Below are 23856 nucleotides of genomic sequence, written 5' to 3'. Positions count from 1 at the left end.
GGTATCACAATCACTAGGGAGTGCACCGCCCACCTCTCGATACCTACTCCGGGTGTGATGAGGGCTGTAACAGGAAGGTGAATAAAAGAAATGGCCAGAAGCCTGTCCCGATGAGAGTAAAGGATGAATGCTGGTAAGGCTAGTGCTCGGCTAGTCAGTCAGTCTTGAATCTTGGACCTCTCTTTATTTTTAATAACCCTTCCATCAACTTCATCAGAGGTTAAAGTCAGAATTATTGAGTGCATCACTTCTCTTGGACTCCTCTTCGATCCTCTGCCTCTCACTTCGTGGATCCAGTCAATCATCCAGGCTGGTGAATTCTTCCTTGAGCACGTCTCCTACTACTGGTATTACAGCCATTCCGAGTGCCAGTACACTGACACAGAATATTGAAATCTTACATCTGGGGCAACTTGGGGGCAGCTTCCTAACTGGTCTCTTATTTTTCCCCTTTCTGGTCCATCCTGCATTTTGTTGCCAGATTCATCTTCCTAAAGGTCCTTTAACTTAGGAAAACAGGCCAGTGGTACAATCCCCCCTCACCTACTTATGTAACTTTGGAGCAACCACATGACCTCTCTGAGCCTCTGTTTTTCATGTGTGAAGTGGGCACAACCATCCTTGCCATGTCCATCTTACAGAATTGCTGAAAGAGCCAAACAAAGCAGTGCATTTCAAAATACCTTGAAAATGTGTAGCACCATGTTGACATATGAAATATTATGAGTGTTACTCTTACTAGTCAAGAACCTTGATTGATTCTGGAATAGAACTCAAACCAACTAAACCATTTAGCTTTCACAAAAGTCTTGTGACAAGTTAGTCCCAACCTTCAAGGCCTCATCTTGTATAGCTTCCCTCCTGATACTCCAAATGCTTTGCATACTGTCTTCTGCGTCTGTCTTGGTTTACCTTTTCCATACATTTGCTCACACCACCTCCCAGACCAGGAATTCCTTCCCTGTCCTGCTTCATCAGTGAAAATAATATACATTCTTCAAGATCTATGTCAAATCCCTTCTTCTCTTCTTTAACCAGTTTAGCCCGAAGCTGTTCTCACCCCCTTTGAATTCTTACTATTGTTTCTGCCACCCAACCAGCACTAGGTATGTCCCATCATAGGTTGTCCTCTCCTTGTCTCTGTCTCTCTTTCTCCTTAGAGGTACAGAATGTGTCTCTCATTTCTGTGTAATAAATGAAAGGGAGACACAGACCATGGGAGGTACTCGACTGATGACTGACTCCTTGGACACTGTCCATCCGGCTACAGCATGGGAGCTCACAGAGACCTTACTTTATTTCTTTTGATGCTTACAATAGCCTCTAGGGTAGGACGAGCAGGTATTAGTATGTCCATTTTTTAAATGAGGAACAGGAGGCTAAGAGAGATGAAGTGCTGGTTATGAGTACACAGCTAAAATACAGGTCTGATGTTCTTCCACATTCAGTGCTCCTTCCCTGACTACTCTGCATCTCTGCCACTCTCAATTCCTATTTTGATCCATCTGAGCTGTCTGAAACTGCTCACTTATCCCTTATACTTCAAAAGTCTTTCTGCATGGAATAGTTTTTACAAAGTACATACTGGTAAGATTCTTCCTAGAGGTTACTTACTCCCTGAACACAATAGGATACCTCAAGATGTCACCCTATTAGAATTACAGAAAATGTCCCCTGAGTTTGGCTCATCATAGCCCTGAAGAGAACACATTTACCATTTCACTTCATTATTTCTTTATTACTTCTATATTACTATATTCATTATTTTTATATTACTTCTATATTGCTAACTACTGACTCTGGTAACTGATTATTTCAATGCAAAGAGGGACACACCCACCCACACACTTTTTTCAGTCAAAAACAATACAATATCAACTTCACAATAAACAATGCCAGCTTCACAATAGGCTAAGATAAATACTAGAAAACTAATCTTAACATTAACCAAAGGGAGCACGGATGACCTGTAGGCCCAAGAGTCTCTTATGCAGCCTAATCACATCAACCATGGATTCAGGGCCGCACCCTAATCCTTTCCCCTGAGCAAACCTACCGACCCCACTGTGGGGATGGGGCCATGGTGGGAACTTCTACATACCTTCCTCCTCTCATTTTATGAACATACTTTCTGCCCTTTGCCCTGTTTAGAAATAAAGTGGATAATCTGATGGCTTCTATTAAAAGCCTTCTTTTTCTTTTGCACAGAAATAAAATAGCGAAAAGATAAATCCCTGGTGATAAACAGAAGCTAAGGCAATGTCTTCTGAAATGCTAAAATCCTGGATTTTACAGTTATAATCCAATAAAGATAATATTAGATATTAACAGAGACTTCGAGTTTACAGAACATTTTCACTCTTCTTATGTTAACCTCATAATAACTTTATGACATTTCAGAAGAGGCACTATTATTCCCTTTCAACAGACTCAGAGGCTAAATGAGTTCCCCAAGGTCACATACTTACCAAATGGCAGAACCTCAACTAAAACCTACATCTGTTGCATTTAAGGCCAGAGCTCTGTACATTCTTCCAAGCCACCAAAGATGACTTTAACATGATTATTTTTGACATTAGTCATTACATTTACAAAAGCTACTTATAAATGTCTGTATTAAAGATTACTTTCTGCTTTTAATAATTTTTACTAATTTCTGTTTGGTAGCTCTCTTGGGCTGCAATAATTAATATCACATAGCTCATAGCTCTAGAGAGTTTAGATTCCAAGAATATGTGTGAATCAACTTCTGTATATATATTTTATTCTTCCATTGATGGTTAATTTTTTTACAGCTCACCAAACTGAACCTGTGATAGTCTTAATCAGCCATAAATATGTCTACTGAAATGTCTAGTTATTTTGGAAAGACAGGTAACTGTCCTTCCAAAATAGAGTACTACTGCCTCAGCTTCTTTTGTTTATATCTTTTTTCTCTCCAGCTATCATTTTTATATCTCCTCTCTGACCCATAGAAGATACTCCAAATAGTTCTGCAAGTTCATTAGCATTTCAGTTCTCTTAATAATTATGATTTTCTAGATGATATGTTCAAATTCCAGTATGACCCCTGGAAATAGCAGATTGAAATAGTCCAAGTGCAGGACCGTCAGCCAGAGTTTAGAAGCAAGTCTTTCTCTGAGTAGGGCTAAAATAACCCACAGTCTTCCAAAACTTGTTATTGCCCCCTACTCATTTCTAAAGAAAGGATTTAAGGCAGAACACTGCATCTATTTACACTGTGCTACCTTTTGCATTCTGTTTCACCCTGTGCCCAGGGAGCCCAAGAAGATGCTGGGAGGGATAACTGATGGTGAGTTTCAACAAAGCTAATAGTAACAAGTGACATGTACAGGAAGACGCTTTTGTCAGGAGTCCTTTGGAGCTGGAAATGTCCACTTGGACATTTGGAGCCTGGTACCCTGCTTGTGCTGTCCAGTACCCACCCCATAACTGGCTCTGGGCTTCTCCATTTGGCTGACTCTGGTTGCCCATATCTAAAGATTTGTCCTACTGTATCCAGATTTCCTACATGAGGCATTTCATGACAGTTGTTAATAAACCAATGAGAACTGTGTATATTTGAAGAGGCCACAAATGGTCCATTCTGTCAGCCCTACCTCACAACAGTCAAACTCCTCATCTACAGACCTTTCAGCTCTACATTTCTATGATTCTTAAGAGGGACAGGGAAAGAATCTCAAAATATTTGTGGTATTTGTTCATGGGGACAAATGGAGAGTGGGGATGCTTTGATGGATTATCTGTTTGTGCACCTGTATTTCTGAAAATTCAGTGGGATGAGTATAGGAAAACAAACCCAGGACCGGTACAAACTATCGCCTGCCCATGTTCTACTGAGGCCATGACCTCCCTACGCTCATGCTATCACCATGGAGGCAACATGCTGGGCCTGACCCCATTCCAGTGCACCCTCCAAACACTTTCCCCTCCCCTCCTCTGAAGTGTTCCATGAAAATGAGGGCAGGGAGGGGAGAGAGCTGGGCAAGAACAGAACGAGGACCTTCTTGGCCTCCCTAGAAAGCGAAATGTGTATTTAATGTCATCATTGTCCATACTCCTCTCCTTCCTCCTGCTTCCCAAAGTTTCTCTACTCTGCTCTAGGTCTGCTGACATTCATGACCCTAAATCACACTCTGTTCCATTCCCCACACCCTGTCTGGTTCCTTTAATATTTTAAAGAATGTTAGGGAAGAAACCGAGCCTCTATATAAGGTGGTGCTGCTTTCTTGCAGCACTGGTTACTACCGCCAGGCTTCTTCATTCACCCCTCTTTTCTCCAGTCACCCCCTTGGCGGGCGGTCCACAGGGCACCTTTGACTCTGTGTTTCTCCTGTTACTCATCTCATCGGCTACCTTAGTTTCTTCGTAGGCCGTGTAACCAACTCCCAGATAATCGATTTTCCTCTCTACAGAAGTCTGAATGGGTGATAGTCCCACCCCAGCCAACCCCAGGGAGCCTCTTCTGGGCTGAGGGTACATCCAGTCCAAGGTGCTGGAACTGAGGGGCGACAAGATTCAGGAATGGCTAACTTTGCCCCAGGAAAAGAGAGCTCCATATGTTTTTGCTCCTGTGACAGGGACATCTGTCCATGCCCTAGGTGGAAAAAGTAAAAAAGATGAGAGGGAACAAGTTTGGAAAGAAAAGGCTCAGGGGGAAAACAAAAACTCACTTCCTTTCCCAAGAAGTGTTCTCCTTGTTTCTGACCATCAGAGTTGCTGGATGCAGATCAAGGAGCCTGTCGTTTTTTCTGTACACATATTTTCCTGCTTTGTAGGGTATTGGCTATATAATCTGATAAAAGCTGTGACTAAATGAACTCTCCAATTTGTATTTTCACAGCCACAAGGGTATTGGCTACTTCTGTTTCTCCTCCTTTTGACTCTGGAAGGTTCATTACTTACAGTTACTGCAGAATCAATCTGAGCTGGCCAGAATCAGTTATGGAATTTATAGCGTAATAAATGCCCACTGCACAAGTGCAGTTACACACGAAAGGCTTGGGAATGCTCTTTTGAGCAATCCTTCCACCTTGTGGAGTGTACTATTTTTTATCCATTTAACAGAATCGTCTTAAGCATATTTGGAGATGTGTAATCCTGACAGCTACAGAACAGATTTTTCCTGAGGCAGGTATTGTTGCAGGAAAACAATATTATTGATAAAAATCTTAGCATATTGGAACTTGGAAGGGAAACTAAATACATTTTTTTCATTCTTCATACCAACACTTTAGAGCTCCATTTTCTTAACTTCACAATGAATTCCACTTTCTCTTTGAATTTTTTATTTTTATAAAAGTGTTTTAACACTTCTTAAAGCACAGTAATGAACTATTCTCTAAGAAGAACCAGCCGTACCAACATTGGGTTGGAGAGGCAGGCAGAATTTGAAGTGCACTCAAAAGATAATGCACAGATTGGGGTATCAATGATTTTCTACTTTAAATGTCTGCAAGTTATAAGATTACATTGGTATCTGGCCCATTTCTCTTGCTAAGTGCCCATATTATGGGTGAATCCTGTTTTACAGCATTCTGATACGCAGAGAGTTGAACTTGAGCATGAAACACTGAAAAAAAAATATCAGAAAGACAGATGGCAGGCCGTCCTCCCCAAAACTCAATTTCATATTATGCATGTGATTGCTAATAGGCAAGCACTAAAAAACAATTTTCCTTGACGGAGAAGAGCTGATAAATTGTCAACATAAAGTTAGACTGTGGTTGCTCTAGCGATCGAAAGCTCGTCTGTGAGTTGGGTCCCATCAAAGTCGGCTTCTTACTACCGTATCAAAATTTATGAATGCACACGTCCATAAAGTGACTGAAAACAACCCATAATGCATGTTTGTTTATTGTGCATGAGCTTTGTGTTGCTTTAGTGCATGCAAAGAAACCAAACATATATCCATGTCCATTTTTGTCCAGTTCTTTTTTTTAGCTTCTGAAACTGGTAATGAAAAAGTGGAGAGCAAGCTGGGGATGTGATTTCCCCTTCCATCCTGAGAGCTGACTTAAACAAAAAGACCTACTCTTAAATGGCTCTCGCATGGTTGAGAAGTGTACTCCACGGGGTTACACTAGCTGTGTGGTGACAGAAGGAGATGCATTTGAGAGCAATTGAGAGCATTGATTATTCGAAGGAAAGAAAAGATGTTTGGGGAAGAAAAAATAAATAAAATCAAGCTGATAAGGAGCAGCTCAGCTAATGACGTGCAATACAAAGCACCCAGGTTTCACGTTATCTTTGATAGAAAGATAAATGCAGACTATGCAAAAATAGAGAAAAAGATTTTCTTTTTATTTGTTAAAAGCTTGTTTTTTTCTTCTTTTTTTTAAGAGTAAGCATTCAATCCAGATATATAAATTTATATTTTCTGGGGAGAGGAAGAGAGAAAGGATGAAAATTTGATCATATTGAAAATCTAGTTGTTATATACTGTACTTTATCTTTAAAAATCACTTTAACATATTGAATATCTTGCATGGGTATAACTCAGATTTTATGTCATCAGTTACTGTTCATTTGACAGCAGTTCTTTAATTGCAGATGAATTGTAACTGATCTGCCATGCACAGATCTTATTGGAACAAAGGGATTGGATGCTCATAGCACTGTTTATAAAAGTTGCAACAATTAGTAGAAGGGCTGAAGAGCCAATTAGAATTAGAGGTAAAATGACTTGAAGAACAAGGAATTTTTTTTAATGAGAAAAATATCATCATCCTTAAAGTCAGGAGTTTTACTAAACGGTCAATCTAAGGGAAACCTTAGGCTGGCTGAAATGTAAGCTGTGCTTACATTGCTCCAAACACCCAGATATTCCCAAGAATTCAGATAACTAAGAGTGTCCCATTAGGACCTGGGTGACCGAGATCTGTGTGATGCTGCCTATTTCTGATTCATTTCATGATCTGAGATTTCAACGCATAATGATTTTAGTTTTGTTCTTGAGTTACTGGCTCTAGGAAAGTCATAGTCCCCCTTTCAGAATGTCTATTTTATACCAGCATCTAAGATTCAGGGAGAAAAAAATCCCTGCACTTAAGCAGGCCAGAATGGTGGAAGGAAAAATAAATGGAGGAAATTTCAAAAGGAGTCATCCAATAATTTACTTAAATCCACTTATTTGTCCCCTTACCCTATAGGCTGAGAACAACCTTCTTGATCTCCTTGTTAGAAAATAGTAATCTTTTTTAAAAAACTGAATGCAAGAAGTTTTGTTAGAATGTGACAATCTTAATCTTCAGCCTGTTACCCTGTAAGCTATCAGCCCATTGGGCTGGCACTGCACTCAAAGAAGACCCTGCTCCAACTTCATTTGCTCAGTCAGATGAGATGGCTTTGCCCTTGATGCCCTTAGGGAGCAGATTTCTTCCTGCTCAATGCTCTCAGTGCCTTCATCTCTTTGCTGACACTGTTCCCTCTGCATAGACTTTCCTTCCCTAAGGTCTGGCTAAAATGATGCTGTGTTTGAGAACTCCTCCTCTTCCACCAGACAGAATTATTTACCTCACCCCATGGCTCTTGAAACACATTTCCTTGGCAAGATCCATCACATTGTCTCATAGTCATTACTTTGTGTGCCTAAGTCTAGACTCTGGACCAAGGACTTTGTTTTATCCATCTTTGTCTTCCCAGTACCCAGCAGAGTGTGTAATACACAACAGGTACACAATCAGTATTGACTGTATGATTGAGTGAAATCAATTCTTAAATACTCTGAACAAGAGGTGATGCTGGAGGATGAAAATTATAGATCATTGTGGGTTATACTTGACTTTTTTTCCTTTTGATTTTCCAGTTTATTATGATCTGACAAAGCCTGTTTTTGAAAAAAAAACAAGTTTCCATTATGAAGATGCAAATCTTTGGGGGAGGAAAGCACACTCTGAATCTCTAGTTGGAACAATTAAAATTAGTTATTTCAGATCAGTCCAGACGGAACTGAAGTAGATAAGCTCCAGGGTCAGCGTATGCCTTGTTCAGCTTTCTTGAAAGGCATGGGGAGTAATAAAGCTTTCCATTTTATCTTCGGTGAAATAATTCTGCTGAAATATCACCTCATTTTTGATGTCAGTGATGATTTCTCCTTACCTCCATGATGTCAAAAGGGAATTATTATTATTAGAATGATAGATTACTAATGATGCTGTAAAAAAAGGGACTAGCTGACATCATTATAACCCAAACATCGTTGATACCCTTCTTGCTTGAACCTCACTGTTTGGTACTTTGAACAGAGTCAATCTGCAATATCACAGCTGTGTAAAAATTATTCTAAGCAGGAAGGAAATCAACAGCAGGCGCCTATGAATTTTCGCTGGCAGAACACTGTCCTTTTAAAGTTTTTAGGACTGGCTGGCCGGACAAGGAGGTAAGATTCATGTGTGCAGGTGGGAAAAGATTCTCTGGGGGCCAAAATGTGTCATGGGCTTCTGTGGGACACCTTTCCTGATGCTTTTCCAAGGGTAAAACCACTATATGAGGAGAAAGATTGGACAGGGGGCCTCTCTAGGTTTAGCATTCTGTCAGTCCTCCACGGGACAGTGACAATACGATCTGTTGGCTCTGGGCTTTACTCTCTCTTCATAGACTGACTGGCTTGCTGTTAGTCTACTGACTTCTGGGTCCTAATTCACTGTGACTGACCTACAAGGCTCTCTCAGTGCTTGAGAGCATGGAGGTCCTAGTGCCTGTCACTTTTGTGTCCCAGAGATGACATGCCAAGAGCTTCACATTCCTCTGCTCTGCCAAGGTGCTTGGAATCTGGCTCTGAGGGGTCCACAGCCAAATTGTATTACTCTCCAGATCTTTCCAGTGGAAAGAGAAAAAACATATATTCCATAGAGAAGATAGTAGTTTACAACGAAATAACATGTCAAGGGTAAGAATATTTTACATTCCATGATACCTTTCTTTGAGAAGTTTGATAACTATAATAACATTAATTCCATTCAGTGTTGGGTAGCTCAGTTGGTTAGAGCATTTTCCTGATAATCCAAGGTTGCAGGTTTGATTCTGGTCAGGGAACATACAAGAAGCAACCAATTAATACATAAATAAGTGGGACAACAAATCTCTCTCTCTCTCCTCTCTTCCTCCTTCCCTTCCTCTCTCTCTAAAATCAATCAGTCAATTTAAAAAAAATTTAAATAACATTTACCCAGGACTCAACTGCCTGAAGAGTATTTCAGGCAGATTATAAATTGCAGTTCCCTTTGAATGGAAACTTACATCCATTACAGACAACACGTACAAAGGCGTTCACCAGTTAGCCAACTGTAAATAAATAAATAAATTGTGGATTGATAAGTTTAATAAGAACATGATTTTGTATGTTTGTGGCATAAAAAGAGGGATGAGTACATATGGTGTTAAAGTGAGTTAAGGAATTTGTCATTGCTTATGGTATAAGGCAACAGAGTATTACTCTCAAGTCAGCCTTTTACTTAGGCCCTTAATTTAGAATCTAGGCTGATTTCTCAGAATCTAGTCTATGTAGGACAAGGTACAAAATTTCACCGAGCCCTCCCTAAAAATTATAAAATCCCCAGATCTCTTCTCCCTTGTGCTTAAATATTCCCTGTAATATTTAGGTTCTCAAACAGCACAAGAGCAAGGCACTAGGCAACTCTTCGTAACTGTGGGTAGCCTTCGCTGGAACTGCCCGGCAGGCTCTAACCTCTGTCTCCCCATGGGTCAGGGACTCCTCCTGATGTGGCAAATCCTCTATTTCATTCCAGCCCACGTGTTCCAAAGAGGCTTTCACTCTAAGGTCAAGAGTGGAGCTAAAAAGGATGTAACTTCACCATCAGGTAACTAAAGAACACTGAAATAAAGTCTATTGTATACCTTAGGTCCTCAAATATTGTGCAGCATTGTTTTGTTATTTATATTTCATTAAAACATGGATGATGAGATGACGTAGAAACTTGTTTGTATCAAATAGCTGATGATAAAATTGGTCGCTGAATCTATTGAAGATGTTAAGTAAGGACTTACTGTATTTTGTTTGTTTGAAACAGAAGTCCAGAATCGTCAGGCTGCTTGTCCAATGTTCTGTGGCAAGTAAGCAGCAGAGTCCTGGCAACAGCATGAAATTTTCTGGCTTCCCTTACCAGGTGTGCCCTTATTAAGCCACTCTGTTTTCATGATTTCTCCAGAGAGTCATGAGTTTGAAGGATATTTGACAAGGGACTGTTGAGGACTAGGAAATATATTCACAACTACCAAGTAATAGTCAAGTAACTCTTGGTTGTGTTTCAGAGATCTAGCCACTAGAACTGGGTGCAAGAGGGGTACTAGTTAAATACATGTTGATTTTAAAAAACTGAATATGAGAGCATGAAAAATATGTCACAGCATATATCAGCAATTAGTGCAGCCTTTTTAAAAGGAAAAGGATGGAAGCCATGTTCATGGATTGGAAGAATTAACATCATTAAAATGTCTATACTAAGCAATTTATAGATTTGGTGCAATCCCTATTAAAATACCAATGACATATTTCACAGATATAGAACAAATATTTCAAAAATTTACATGGAACCAAAAATGATCCTGAATAGCTGCAGTAATTTTGAGAAAGAACAAAGTAGGAGGGATCACTATACCTGATATCAAACTATATTACAAGGGCAGTGTAATCAAAACAGTCTGGTACTGGCATGAGAATAGACTCATAGATCAATGGAACAGAACAGAGATCCCAGAAATAAACCCGTGTCTCTATGATCAATTCATATTCAACAAAGGAGGCAGGAGTATAAAATGGAGTAAAAATAGTCTCTTCAACAAATAGTGTTGGCAGATCTGGACATGCACATGCAAAAAAAATGAAATTTGACCACCAGCTTACACCATACACAAAGATAAAGTCAAGGTGGATAAGAGACTTAAATATAAGTTACAACACCATAAAAGTCCTAGAGGAGAACATAGGCAGAAAACTCTCAGATACTCCACACAGCAGTATTTTCACCGATACATTCCCTAGAGCAAAGGATATATAGGAAAAAGTAAACAAATGGGACTATATAAAATTAAAAAGCTTCTACATGGCTGAAGAAAATATCAGCAAAATGAAAAGGGAACCAACCATATGGGAAAATATATTTGCAAATGATACCTCAGACAAGGGTTTGATCTCCAAAATACATAAAGAACTCACACGACTTCACACCAGGAAGACAAATAGTCCAATTAAAATATGGGCAAAGGACCCGAATAGACACTTCTCCAAGAAGGACATAGAGAGGACCCTTAGACATATAAAAGGATGCTCAGCATCACTAGCCACCAGAGAGATGGAAATTAAAACCACAATGAGATACCACTTCACACCAGTCAGAATGGCCATCATAAACAAATCAACAAACAACAAGTGCTGGCGATGTTGTGGAGGAAAGGGAACCCTAGTACACTGTCAGTGGGAACGCAGACTGGTGCAGTCACTGTGTAAAATACTATGTAATTTCCTCAAAAAACTAAAAATGGAACTTCCTTTTGACCCAGTGATACCACTGCTGGCATTATACACTAAGAATCCTGAAATACCAATTCAAAAGAAGCTGTGCACACCAGTGTTCATAGCAGCATTACTTACAATAGCCAAGTTCTGGAAACAGCCTACGTACCCATCAGTAAATGAGTGAGTCAAAAAACTGTGGTACATTTATACAATGGAATACTATGCAGCAGGAAGAAAGAAGGAACTCCTACCCTTCAAGACAGAATGGATGGAACTGGAGAGCATTATGCTAAGTGAAATAAGCCGGGCAGTGAAAGACAAATACCATATGATCTCACCTATAAGTGGAACCTAACCAACAAAACAAATGAGAGCAAAATAGAACCAGAGATGGAAATAAATAAGAAACTGACAGTGACCTGAAGGGAGGGGGAAAGAGGATAAGTCGGGAAAGAATGGGAAGGGTCATCAAGGAACATGTATGAAAGACTCATGGACAAAGACAACAGGAGGAGGAGGGAGGACTGAATGTGGGAGTTGAAGGGTGGGTAGGGCAGGGGAGAGTAATGGGGGGAAAATGAGGGGGAAATGGACATCTGCAATTGAACAATAAAAAATTTAAAAAAATAAAAGGAAAAGGAAGGAAACATCAATTTCTCTTATCCTAGCAATAAAGCTTGGAAACTGATAATATATAATTTAGTGGATGCATATTCTCATCTCTAAATTCCCTTTGAAGGAACCTGGATACTAACCCAAGGAGGGAAAATGTTTTGGCCTTAACACAAATGATGTCCAATATTTATAAATTTATTTATTTTCTTAAACAGATGTTTATTGGATTTCTGCTAGGTGTCTCAAAATATTCTAGGAGCTTCATCTTACATTGTGGTAGGGGAGACAAACTATATACAGAGAAATTATGAAATAGTGTTAAGATGTCAAATGCTATGAAGAACGAAAGGCAGCAGGATAAAGCAGACAATGGGGGTGTGGAGGGCGTGCTGAGCTGCTTCAGATGGGGTGGTTAGGGAAGTGACATTTAAGCAGAAATCTGAATGAATGTCAACCACGGGTTTATCTAAGGACATACTCCAGGGAGAGAAAAAAAAGCAGGTATAAAATCCTTGGTGGAAGTATAAACACTGCTACCAGTCTAATGATAACCAATAGGAATTGTTTCTGGAGATCATTGCCAGCAGTGAACCGAGATGTTTCCAACGTGGCAACAGAGAGAGACCCATCACCCACTTTTAGTTCAGGTTACACACACACAGTCGAGGCAGCATTCCAAAGCCTCTCCCTTGACTATTACTACAGAGGATTGAGAATTGGTTATACAGATGATTCTCCAGTTTAAATAAGAGTCTTCTTGTAACTCAAAGCACTTTGCAATGAGGCCATTCTTTTAGTCTGATGGTGGTGGAGGGCATTCATAGAGAAATGGAAAAGATGTGGTTACTTACTTGTCCCCCAGGAGGTCTCTACGCAGGACAACATGAGCCCCAGAATCCTGGCTCTTTTCCCTTATTTGGAGTCAGTCAACAGAATCCTCTCTGGAGGGTTGTGTGGTAGCTCTGAGATGCAGTTAGGTCCGTGCAGCAATGGCAATTTACGTTCCCCAGGGGGTTCTATTTATATGTATGTAGATGCTTTTACCAAACTGAGGAGCCTTGTGAGCTACAGGATCATAGAAGCTCCATTTGTTCCAGAGATCAACAACATCAAATTGGCCCTGCCCCTACTTCGCATCCTGCATTAAAAGGCATTGTAAGTCTTGCCATGATGCTAAATCAATTCCAAAGAAAACCATTTCATATGTGCTCCTTTTGTTAAAGGGGCAGATGACGTATTTCAGTCATATTTTGTCTCTTATAATCAAATCAATAGTCAGGACACTTAAGCAGGGAGAAATTTCCCAGAAATAAATCTCATTTTCTATATTTGAAATAAATCATTCATTATTCTAGAACTCCTATAACTTCCAGGAGATAATCCGAAATATTACTGATGAATTACTACTTCCCATAGTTACAGGTACATATGCAGAGGTGTAGAAGTTAAGGTTGTGGATGGTCTACCTTAACCTTTATCGGCCTCACAATACAAGTTCCATACACATGAAACTTCTCATATGGATGTATGTTGCATGTTCATTGTGGGACAGTCAATATCTACATGATCTCACTTTAGTTCACAGCAGCCTTATGAAGGAGGTCCTATTGGTGCTCCTGTTTCACAAGAGAGGAAACAGATACTTCTTTAAAGTCTCAGAGTCAGGGATGGCAGGATTAAGTCCACGTCCTCGATTGTGTGACACCACGCCTTTGTGGTCGATCGCTCTTCAGTGGTTTTAAGGTAATTAAGGCAAACAGGGCAATGAAGTCTGTGAAGAGTTAAATAACTGCTACTTCACACCACGGGATGAGGAGACAATTTTAGGGGAACGAAAGCTGTGGGCCTTTGCAGCTGTTGTTAGAGCACCTCTGAACATTGGACAATGCTGGGCCTGAAATAGTGCTGAACTGTACTTGTGTTTACTTTTTAGTTCTTAAGTCTTGTTTATTTTTCTTTTAAAACTCTTTTTTACTAGGCAAAAGTTTCATAATAGAGAGATTGTATTTTAAAACCTATCAGACTGCGAATATGTTTACAGAGACATTAATGACAATTTTGAAGGGCATTAGTTGAGACATTATACACAGAATTGTTAATTTTTGTGCCAATGATGTCATCTTTAAAGAGATAATCATATTCATTATTCTAAGATTAAAGACTCATAAACTCAACCTGAAAAGCTCTAACATTAGTCAAAGACAGGATGCTGTTACTTTCTCTTACTTTCTTTATAAAATCTGTATAATAAAAAATTAAGTACCTATAAGTTAGCAACATACTTAGGCTGCAGTCACTGACATATTTGGAATTAACAGGCACTTCACAGAATGGCTAGTGATTATGCCTCTAGTTGGTAAAATAGCTGGCTGATTAGTCCCAGCAGAAATGACCTATCCCAGGGTAGAACTAATGCCATGCTTTGGTAACGGGAAATAAATCCTTTAAGACCAGAAACAATGTCAGTTGTATTTAAAATGACTGGAAACTACATTGTAATGGACAATTGTACAGAGGTGAACAGGGACTAAAAAGCAATAATAGGATTTTAAAAATTTGGCTTCATTTGTTCTTTCCTCTATTTGCATTTTTCATCACAATAACCTCTGCCTATAAGTTCCACCCTGGAAAAAATTTTCTCCTTCAATTTATTCTGGGTGTCTGAGTTGATTGAAAGGCAATAAATGCATAGTCTTAGAAAACCTGAATGGGTTGACAGAATTTTTGGTCTCTCTGAAAATTCACCTATTGATTTGACAAGACAGTTACATTTTGTGCAGCTTGGAATACTGTAGTCATCATTTCAAGACAACACAAAGCCGAAGCAAAGAAAGGCTTCAGCAGAAGAACTGAAATGTCCGGACACCTAGAACATCTCTGAATGTCAGATTTCAGGAAATATCCAGATGGCGTCTAGTCTGTCCACATTTGCCTAGGAGAAGAGACTCCTAGTTGTTAAGTTTAGGGTATACTCTTGGAAACCTCCAAAGGACCACCACCACATTGACCCTATATTACTGCTGGGCACACCTTCAAGCTACACTTCTCTGGTACAGTTAAAACTCGCTGCATACAGTAGCCCTCTTGGGCAAAGAAAGAACCAGCTTCTTATAATACTACTTCACATATTTTTAGCAATCTTTCAGAAATGGCACTGTGCCAGAGAGGCAGGATATCAGCAAATATATTTCTAATTGTCAGAAAGTTAGAACCTTAGCCCTGGGTGGTATGGCTCAGTGGATTGAGTGCTGGCCTGCAAACCAAAGGGTCACCAGTTCAATTCCCAGTCAGGACACATGCCTGGGTTATGGGCCTGGTCCCCATTAGGGGGTGCTCAAGAGGCAACCACACATTGATGTTTCTCTCCTCTTTCTCCCTCCCTTCCCTTCTCTAAAAATAAATAAACAATAACTTTAAAAAAAGTTATAACCTTAAAATGTTAATACCCAGAAAAAAAATTCCTGCGAGATGATTTACTAGAAAGAACATGGTAATTTCCAGACACCAATTAGAGGTCATGGTGGATAAATGATGTTAAAATGACTCTATTTTTCATTTTCTGAAAGGAATCCTCAATGGCTCAAAAAAAATGCTGTGGGTGTGGTACTTTCCAGGGTTATGAAGTGCTGGTAAAGGGGAACGCTACCCTGGCGAGCAGGAGGCTGGGGTGTAGGGCACATCATAGACATAGGGTATAGCCATTTGGGTTCATGGTTATTCTAGTGATCCCTGCTAAAGGACACTGAGGTTGGCTGGCTAGACCGCCAGTGTACATAATAGAGTTCCGTAGTATCAACCTTTTTCATTTTTTTTGTTGTTATCTCAGAAAAAAAAAAAAAGAGAACATGCAATGCAATTCAACCAGCATTTACTGAGTGGCAACTACACGCATCACACTGTGCTAGGTGCCGAGGGGAGAAAGCAGAATAAGCGTGTACCCAGTATCCAATTTAGTGTACTGGAAAGAAGGCCTTTAACATCAGAGGACCTGGGTAGTTTTCTGCTTTGTCATTCACCACTGATGACCTTAGACAAATCAATTCACATTTCTGTGCCTCTGTTTTACCTGTCTTCAAAATTAGGAAACTAGGCATAATTACCTAAAAGACTGTTGTGAGATTCATATAGAATTAGATGAAAGTGCTTCATAAAATGGAGAGAAGATGCTTAGCTGAGCCTGTGTTATCTCATTCAATCCCTAGGAAAATTCTTTGAGTTGTGGATTGCTAATGGCTTCATTTTACAGGAGAGAATTGAGGCTTGGGGAGGGAGATAAAAATTAAAAAGTGGCACCGGCATGGTGCCGTATTGGTTAAGTTTTTCCCTGGGGAAGTGTGGCAGAAAGGCATTCTAGGAAAAGAAAACAGCATGTTCAGAGGCAAAGCAGTGTGACTGCGCAAACTTACTTTAGGAAAGATGGTTGGATAGCTTTTCCTAGAGCATCAGTAGTTACAGTTCCAGGAAAGAATGATGGAGGTGGTGGCTGAAAGGTAGACTAGAGCTGGGCTCTTGAATACATTGGCACTACGAACCGCTGGTGACTTAGGAGCCGGGAAGTGTATGGTTGCTGAGGCTTTGGGAAGGTGTTCCAGAGAGCAGCTGGCAGGATGGAATGGAGAAGTACAATTTTCTGGGAGGTAATTTGGGAATTTCTCACAACATATCCAGAAAAAAATATTAAATTGGAGGAATGGAAATAGAAGCAAGTGGGTTCAACCAATTTTGGCAGCACTTTACAGTGGCAGGGGATCAAAAAGGAGGGGGTGGCATCGTGTACTGTGAACTTGATTGTGTGTTGTGGGTTTTATTAAAAAATTAAACCAAGAGCTAAAATTCCAGATGATTGAAATAGTAAGTAATAATTCCCTTTTAGCATATCTTGAAACTTGTCAGTATGCACATTCAGTCAAGAATACCTTTGCCTATGAAAAACCTTCAACTTTAAAATGTTCTTGGGCCGTGATTTTGATATTGGGAACCCTAGCGATGCAGCTCTGTTGCACACCTAAGTGAACAGGAAGAAAAGGAGGACCATGTACCATGACAAATAATAGGTGTAATTTATAAATATTAGGTATATTTTTTAATAAAATATTTTCTGAGAAATACCTTTTCAGATTATCTCTATCTGCATGAAGGGATCAAAATGTAAATCTTAGTTTTGTACCTTGGCAATCTAGAGGTTGATGTCTTTTGCAACAAGACTTCATTGTGTATTAGCATTAAATACACAAACGTGAGGAAGATGTGAGAAAGGGAAGGGCAAGTGCTTTTGTTACTTCATGTTTAGATACAGTCTTCAAGCTGAGGTATATCAGCAGTCCTAATAAACTAGTGAACCTACACATTATTTCCTCTATTACTTATACTTGATGACTCTTTGTATTATAAGGAGGCTGGATAGATTTCAGAACTCATTTAGTTCAACACATAGCTATAGGCAAATTCACATGCAAAGCATCCCAGATGGGGTGCTGTTTATTTCTGAGAAACTGGAGTTCCCTGAGCTCCCTAGTAACCTATTCATATGTGTCATAGCAGGAACCCTCGACAGTTGAAGATTTTTGTCTCTGCAGAGTTCAGAGACATTCTCAGCATTGTACACGCATGACAGAGCTTTCCTCTCTTTGTCGGTGTTTCCTGGTCTGAGAGGCTCTCCCACACATTCGAGTTAGGACATCGTCCTGTGATTGGGTATGTACTCCAGAAATGACAGTGGTGCTGGTGGGCAGTAAACAGCAGATTAGATAATTGCCAGTCCCATGCCAAAGGAAATGATCCTCCAAAGACAGGTGCTAAGGATGCAATCCAGGTAGTCTGCACTTCCCTAATTTCCTCGATTACATATCTCCTTTTACGCTCTGTGTTATACCTAGTAAGTTCCCCCAGATCTAGACTAGACCTCATCAAGAAAAGCAGAATAGCGATGCAATGCAATTTAAGGGAGAGCTGTGTTATGCTATGATATGTGGCCAACGTAAGACCTAAACATCGATGAAGCCCCTGAGGTATAAAAAGTGATTGGTCCAGATAACAGTGCTACTGTGGATTTCAAAGCAAATGCAGACAGACAAGCGAATGTCAGCTCGCAGTTGGGAAACTTCACCGGAGCGAGGGCGGCTTCCCTGAGGACTGGGGCTTGGAAGCAACAGCAAGCAGTTTAGATTATGCTCTCTGCCTGGATAAGCAAATTCAGACGGGCACTTCCTTGGCCAGAATTCCTGGTCGTGGGTACCTGAGTGGGTTTCATAGTCCCTGGAAAGGAAGGTAAATCTCTGCAAACCTCTGCAAACTAATGCTGTTAGGAGAGGCTGGGCCACAAAGGGCAGGTCTTCATCAGGCAACAGGTTTTTCTTTTAAAAGTTTTGATTAATTTTTCATATGTTGAGATCCAGTTCATGCTGAGCCCTTCTATGGACTTGCTCTGTAAAGTAGCGAAGCAGAGGAGTGCGGGGGCTGAGCTCTGCAGCTGACCAGCCTGGATCGATCCTGACTCCTGAGCAGCTTATGAAGAGCTGTTTGAGCATGGGCAAAGTGCTGAACCTACTGAAGCCTCAGTTTTACCACTGCAAAATGGCTGTAATGGTAGAATATAAAGTTTGAACAATGCCTGCCACACAGTCTTTAAATAATGTGCGGATTAGCTAAAGTAAGTATAAAGTGTTTGGTAGACGGTCTATCTCAGAGTTAAATAAGTGGGCACATAAAATGATAGAGAAAGTCAGAAAAGTCCATGTGACGAGTTTACAGAAAAAAAGGAAATGCAATGACCTGCCCTGAGCAAGGCTTAACCTCTTACATCTTTAACTAAGGGAAAAGAATAAAGCACACAATGGTAATAAATTAGGGGGAATATTGGAGTATGGAGAAATTATCATCATGGTTTCCTTTTATTTGTGTTTATTGTGTGGTGGTGGGGTGATTACCAGTTTTATTTGAATGTTTTATAAGCTGTTAGATTTATTTACTGAGAACGAACAGATAAATAGGGATGTTGCTCAGCTGTGTCGTGCCATGGGGTCCCGCAGCTCTCCCGCGACCTTTCCCAGAGGGTTAATTAACCAGGGGAGCTCTCGGTGGAGGGCAGAGGAGGGGAAGGGCCGGGTCTGCTGGGTGACTCATCTCAGTGCGGGGTACAGGCGCCAAATCACCTCTGGCGTGAGCGGTTCCAGGGAGGGGATAAGGCATGGGAGGGAGACTCCGGTGGTACCTTGAGAAAGGCCTACTGACGGGGTTGTGTCAAAGGAGTGTGATCGCTTTAACGTGTCTGGTTTGATGGAAATGGGCATAGCTTCTAATCTTTTCCAACCCTGGACATTCCAGGTTGTACTTTTTAACATTTTGTTTCTCAAAGGCCCCTTCTTATTGTAAGGCGTCTTTAATCCTAAACCTGAGGAGCTCCAGAAACACTTTCCTTCAATGTGTTTTCATGGTGGTCCCTTCTCATTCACGACTCACAGGTGATATGCCACCCCCTCAGGGAGGCCTTCTGTGACTCTCCTACCTAAAGCGGTCCCCATCAGCCACCCCTTCACATTACCTTGCTTCAGCACCCTTGTAAGGGTGTAGCCTAGTGGCTAAGTGCATGGGGTATGGAGCCAGAATCCCTGAGTTCAAACCATAGCTCTGCCTCTTCAACCCCTGACATTGGATATGCCATTACCCTCTGTAGTCTTAGTTTCTTCAGCTGTAAATGAAAGCAATGATTCTAGGATTGCGGGGAAGGCCAATACATGGACGCTGCACCGTGCACAGCATCTTGTAGTGTACGTAAATGTTAGCTACTGCTGTGTTAGCCATCATCACTCTCTGAAATGACCTTCTTTATTTACCCACTTGTTGTTGTCGGTCTCCCCCTGTTAGAATGTAATGCCATGGAAGTAGGGGCTTTTTATTGTTTAGTGCTGGATTTCCAGGATCTAGAACAGGCTTCATAGTAGGAGCTCAATAAATATTTGTTGAATGAATAAATGAATGTTATATTGTATTAATATTTAAATAATTAGCTTGCCTAATTTCAGGTTATGTTGCAAAAACAGATTTACTGAGGAGTCACTATGGCAAAGCAAACAAATGGAACCCAAGCTACTAGGTTTTTGCCTAGATTGAAACTCAAACTACTTACGTATATCATTTTTTTTTACCCATACATCCCACTTTTGGGCAGATCCAAAATTTTACAGGGCTTTAACATCTCTATTTTGTCATGTGAAAATTATACTTTTTTCAGAATATTAAATTATCTATGATATGGCAATACCTCACCTGTCCCACCTGCTTTGCTTCTGGGATATGTCCCTTACAAATCAGGAAAAACCACTAAAGGAGAGGAGCAAATGCTGACAGTTGGAAAAGTAATCCTCAAAAGCAAGCCCTACAGCTGAGGACTGTCAGCAGAACGAGAATAATAAATGCAATGAAGGCAGTGGCTATACTGATGTCTATTAGGGTGAGGGTTGCCCTTCCAATTATTAGAGAATCCTGTCTTGTATCATTTGCCTCGTGAACGCTGGAATGCAAAGAAAGCATCTTTTTTGCATTCAAGTGACAATACTCATTAAACCCATAGCTTACCTATAGAAATCCAAACATACTAATGCTACACAGTAACAACTAATAAATGTATGGTGTTCAGTGAGGTAGGAAAATAAAGATAGTCCTGGGGGTAGACTCTGTTTTGTTTTGTTTTTTCTTCCAACGTATCCCTTTGTAACAGGCCTCTGCAGGTGGAGCGCCCACCTCCTCTCCTTCACTCCAGACCCTGTTTGAGGTTGAGGCCTCCCCACGTGTGCCCTGCGGACTAGGACAGCTCAGCTCAGGGTGGTGCCTGGAGGGGCCTGATCCCCCACCTCCTTTCTTTCTTCTCTGAAGAATTCATGTCAAGTAAAGCACCTAACTCTGACTTTGATGCAGCTGTTAGTGTCTCGATGACTTTTACAAGTTTTTAAAACCTGGTGATAATGACAGTTGCCGTGTCTGACAATGGTCACCCTACAGAGCCTCACCATCAAAAGCCCTAAACTCTAAAACTGGGAAAGGTTGTCCTGGCCACACTTACAGTACATTCTATTTCTGTTTGCCCTCCCACATATAATAAATATTGTTTGACAGATTGGTAAGTGTGTTGGAAAATTGATATGATTCATGTTGCCAAAGGCATTTCATAAATTTCATAGGTCTCAATTTATGTTGCTATAGTAACTAAAATGTTAGAATTTCCTGAGATTAGAAGGCTTTTATATCTTTAACCTTAAAATCATATAATAATGTAGATTATGACACTAGGCTTGGTTTTTGTTGTTGTGAGGAACACATACTCTGTGTATTGAGTATTCTGTGTCTGCTGAGGTATGACTGTTCAATAATTGTGATCTCAAAATTAACATTTCTGATATCCAACCTGATGTTATTATGTACATGTGTGAATTTCAGTGACCAAGATGCTATTAAAATGGATAGTCTTTCTCAAAAGAGAAAGGGAGACTTTGAAAGGTTAAGTGGGAGAAGTGGAATTCTTATAAGCAGCAATCCTGGAACACTCATTTTAAGGGTTGATATAAATTTGGTTCACCTTCTCCAACAAAGTGAATTTCTAGCATGTACTGAAGCCCTCAATGCATTAGCAACAGGCGTTTTAAGACAAGATACTATATTGAGGCATTTGGTGCACCAGCAGCATCTGAAATGAGACTGAGGTGTAATGAAGCCCCTACCTTGAGACAGAGAGTTGCCAACCCTATGGGCTGCTCAAGTTCACATGTGTTGATTATACGGACTGAAAGCAGCTGGGAAATTCAATGCAAACAAAGGATCCAGGATCGACCTAAGAGAGAAGTATTCCCCCCCTCCGGAGCCCAGCTTACCTTGTATCCTGATGATTTGATGTGCACACCCCGTTTGGTCAGAGTAGATTTCATTCGGATGAAAAAGGAACGCTCAAGGGTGTTGTCAGTGGTTAGCACACTGGGGCTGGTTGACTCCACTGAAGAACACAAAAACACACACACGCACGATTTAGATCTCTGCACAGCCCCTCGCAGCCACTGCTCAGGCACAGCCCTTGAGCTCACTAAAAATAAATGACTGATGGGTGCTAAGAGCCAAGTAATCAATTTACCTCATTTAGGAAACATTTACTTTGCGGAAAATAAAAAGGAAAAATGGATGTATCCAAAGTAACTCCATTCCGGTTTCTAGCAAGAGCTTTTCAGGCATTTAAACTTCCAGCAGCTCCCTAAACAGGGTCTGATAATGATAAGTAAGTAAGTAAGTAAGTAATGACAGCGCATCTTGAGGCTTGGCCAGTGCACATGGAGAGAACTCTCCTGAAAAAAGAAAACCTCCAGATTTACGGGATCAACTTAGACTCAGGCAGAGAGCTTCTGAGGAAGGGCAAGGGGCTCGCTCTTTGTTCTCCCTAGAAGCCTGTCTTGTACCCTTTGCTTACCGGAGTTTCAGAGAACCACAAAACCATCAAGGTCATTACTCCTTGTTCTTGAGTTGGTTTTCTTCATTATGGGGAATAAGAAGCATGGGGTCTTCTCAACCGACGCAAGATAGAGGGCCAAGATTGGGACGCACAGACACACACACACAGCAGCTCCTGACCGTGTCACCTTACCCTTCCTGTCACTAATGGCAGCTGTCCCCTGCCCTCATCTGAACAGGACAATAGTCTCTGTGTTTTCCTATCTTTGTTTCGGATATGAGAAAATAATAGTCTCCCCCCTTAAGCGAGACACTCTTTCCCTTTATATATTTTTAGACTAAGTAGAATAGATTTCTTACATATGAAACTTAAAACGGTGGTTTTCAGTCTTGCTGATCTAAAAATGCCTTTATTCAAAAATCTAAAAGGCAAGATAAATCTAATTTCTTTAAAATCAAGCTTCTAAGGTATTTCTTCCTTCAAAAATTAATTTTGACCTTCTTAGGCCTAACAGATACTCTAATTTTATTCTACTAAATAATACTATTAAAGTTTTTCTTATTCTAAAATGAAAAAATAGTTTCAACAACCAAAAGGATTTCTCTTGAGCAGCGCTTATTTTAATATTCTCAAAAGAACAGTGATATTCTCTAGGGCGGGGGTAAAGAGGTAAGGATTAAATACATAGTATGTGAAAATAGTTTTTGAAGCAAAAAATAGGCAAGCAAATGTTTAAATTATAAATTATGATATATAGTCCATATATTTCTAAGAAAAAGAAATCTCTGTTTTTTATATTAAACTTGATGCTCAGACGAAAGAAGAAGGCAAGCTACTATAATGAGAGGAACCTTGCTATTTGTGGTCTGGGGCCTTTCTTGTATTGCTTCTGTCTTAATGTGACTATATTTTCCCATATTTATGGCATTTCTACTCTGGGGTGATGGAACTACTGACAAGTGTCCTTTTCTTATGTGTTTCTCTTAAGATTTTCTTTTTTTTTTTGTTTTAGAGAGAATGGATCTGATGTCATTTTAAATGTACAGCTTTTTATCACTCGAGGGAAAAGCAGAGCCATGTTATATTTAGTACTTTCATTTCTTCTGATTAAATATGAATTACTATGAAATTTTTCTCATCATCTAACACGCCATAATACGCCAACAGCTTTTTAATACACTATATAAGCACAAACTTCTGCTCTAAGAGTTTAATTTGCCCCTCTAATCCAATCACATCAACCTTATTTCTCTTATCAGAGATTCCCATTTTGAATTAAATGAGCTCATTAGTTTTAATCAAAAGCAGAGAGATC

At 40.1% G+C, this 23856-nt stretch overlaps 1 protein-coding gene across 5 annotated transcripts in view; it reads right to left on the bottom strand.

The window, feature by feature from the left end:
• NPAS3 (neuronal PAS domain protein 3) overlaps positions 1-23856 on the bottom strand; it is an 853586-nt gene that overhangs the window by 42106 nt on the left and 787624 nt on the right. For all 5 annotated transcript variants that reach the window (XM_054577926.1, XM_054577927.1, XM_054577928.1 and 2 more), the window contains one exon: positions 21976-22094. In XM_054577926.1, the coding sequence (XP_054433901.1) occupies positions 21976-22094 (119 nt within the window). The remainder of the gene's footprint in view (positions 1-21975; positions 22095-23856) is intronic.

This window comes from Pteronotus mesoamericanus, unplaced genomic scaffold (assembly GCF_021234165.1).
Source record: "Pteronotus mesoamericanus isolate MK-2021 breed Mesoamerican mustached bat unplaced genomic scaffold, CSHL_Meso_final contig_46, whole genome shotgun sequence".
NCBI lineage: Eukaryota > Metazoa > Chordata > Mammalia > Chiroptera > Mormoopidae > Pteronotus > Pteronotus mesoamericanus.
The sequence above is the reverse complement of the archived record's forward strand: the minus strand, read 5'-3'. Positions and strand labels throughout refer to the sequence as shown.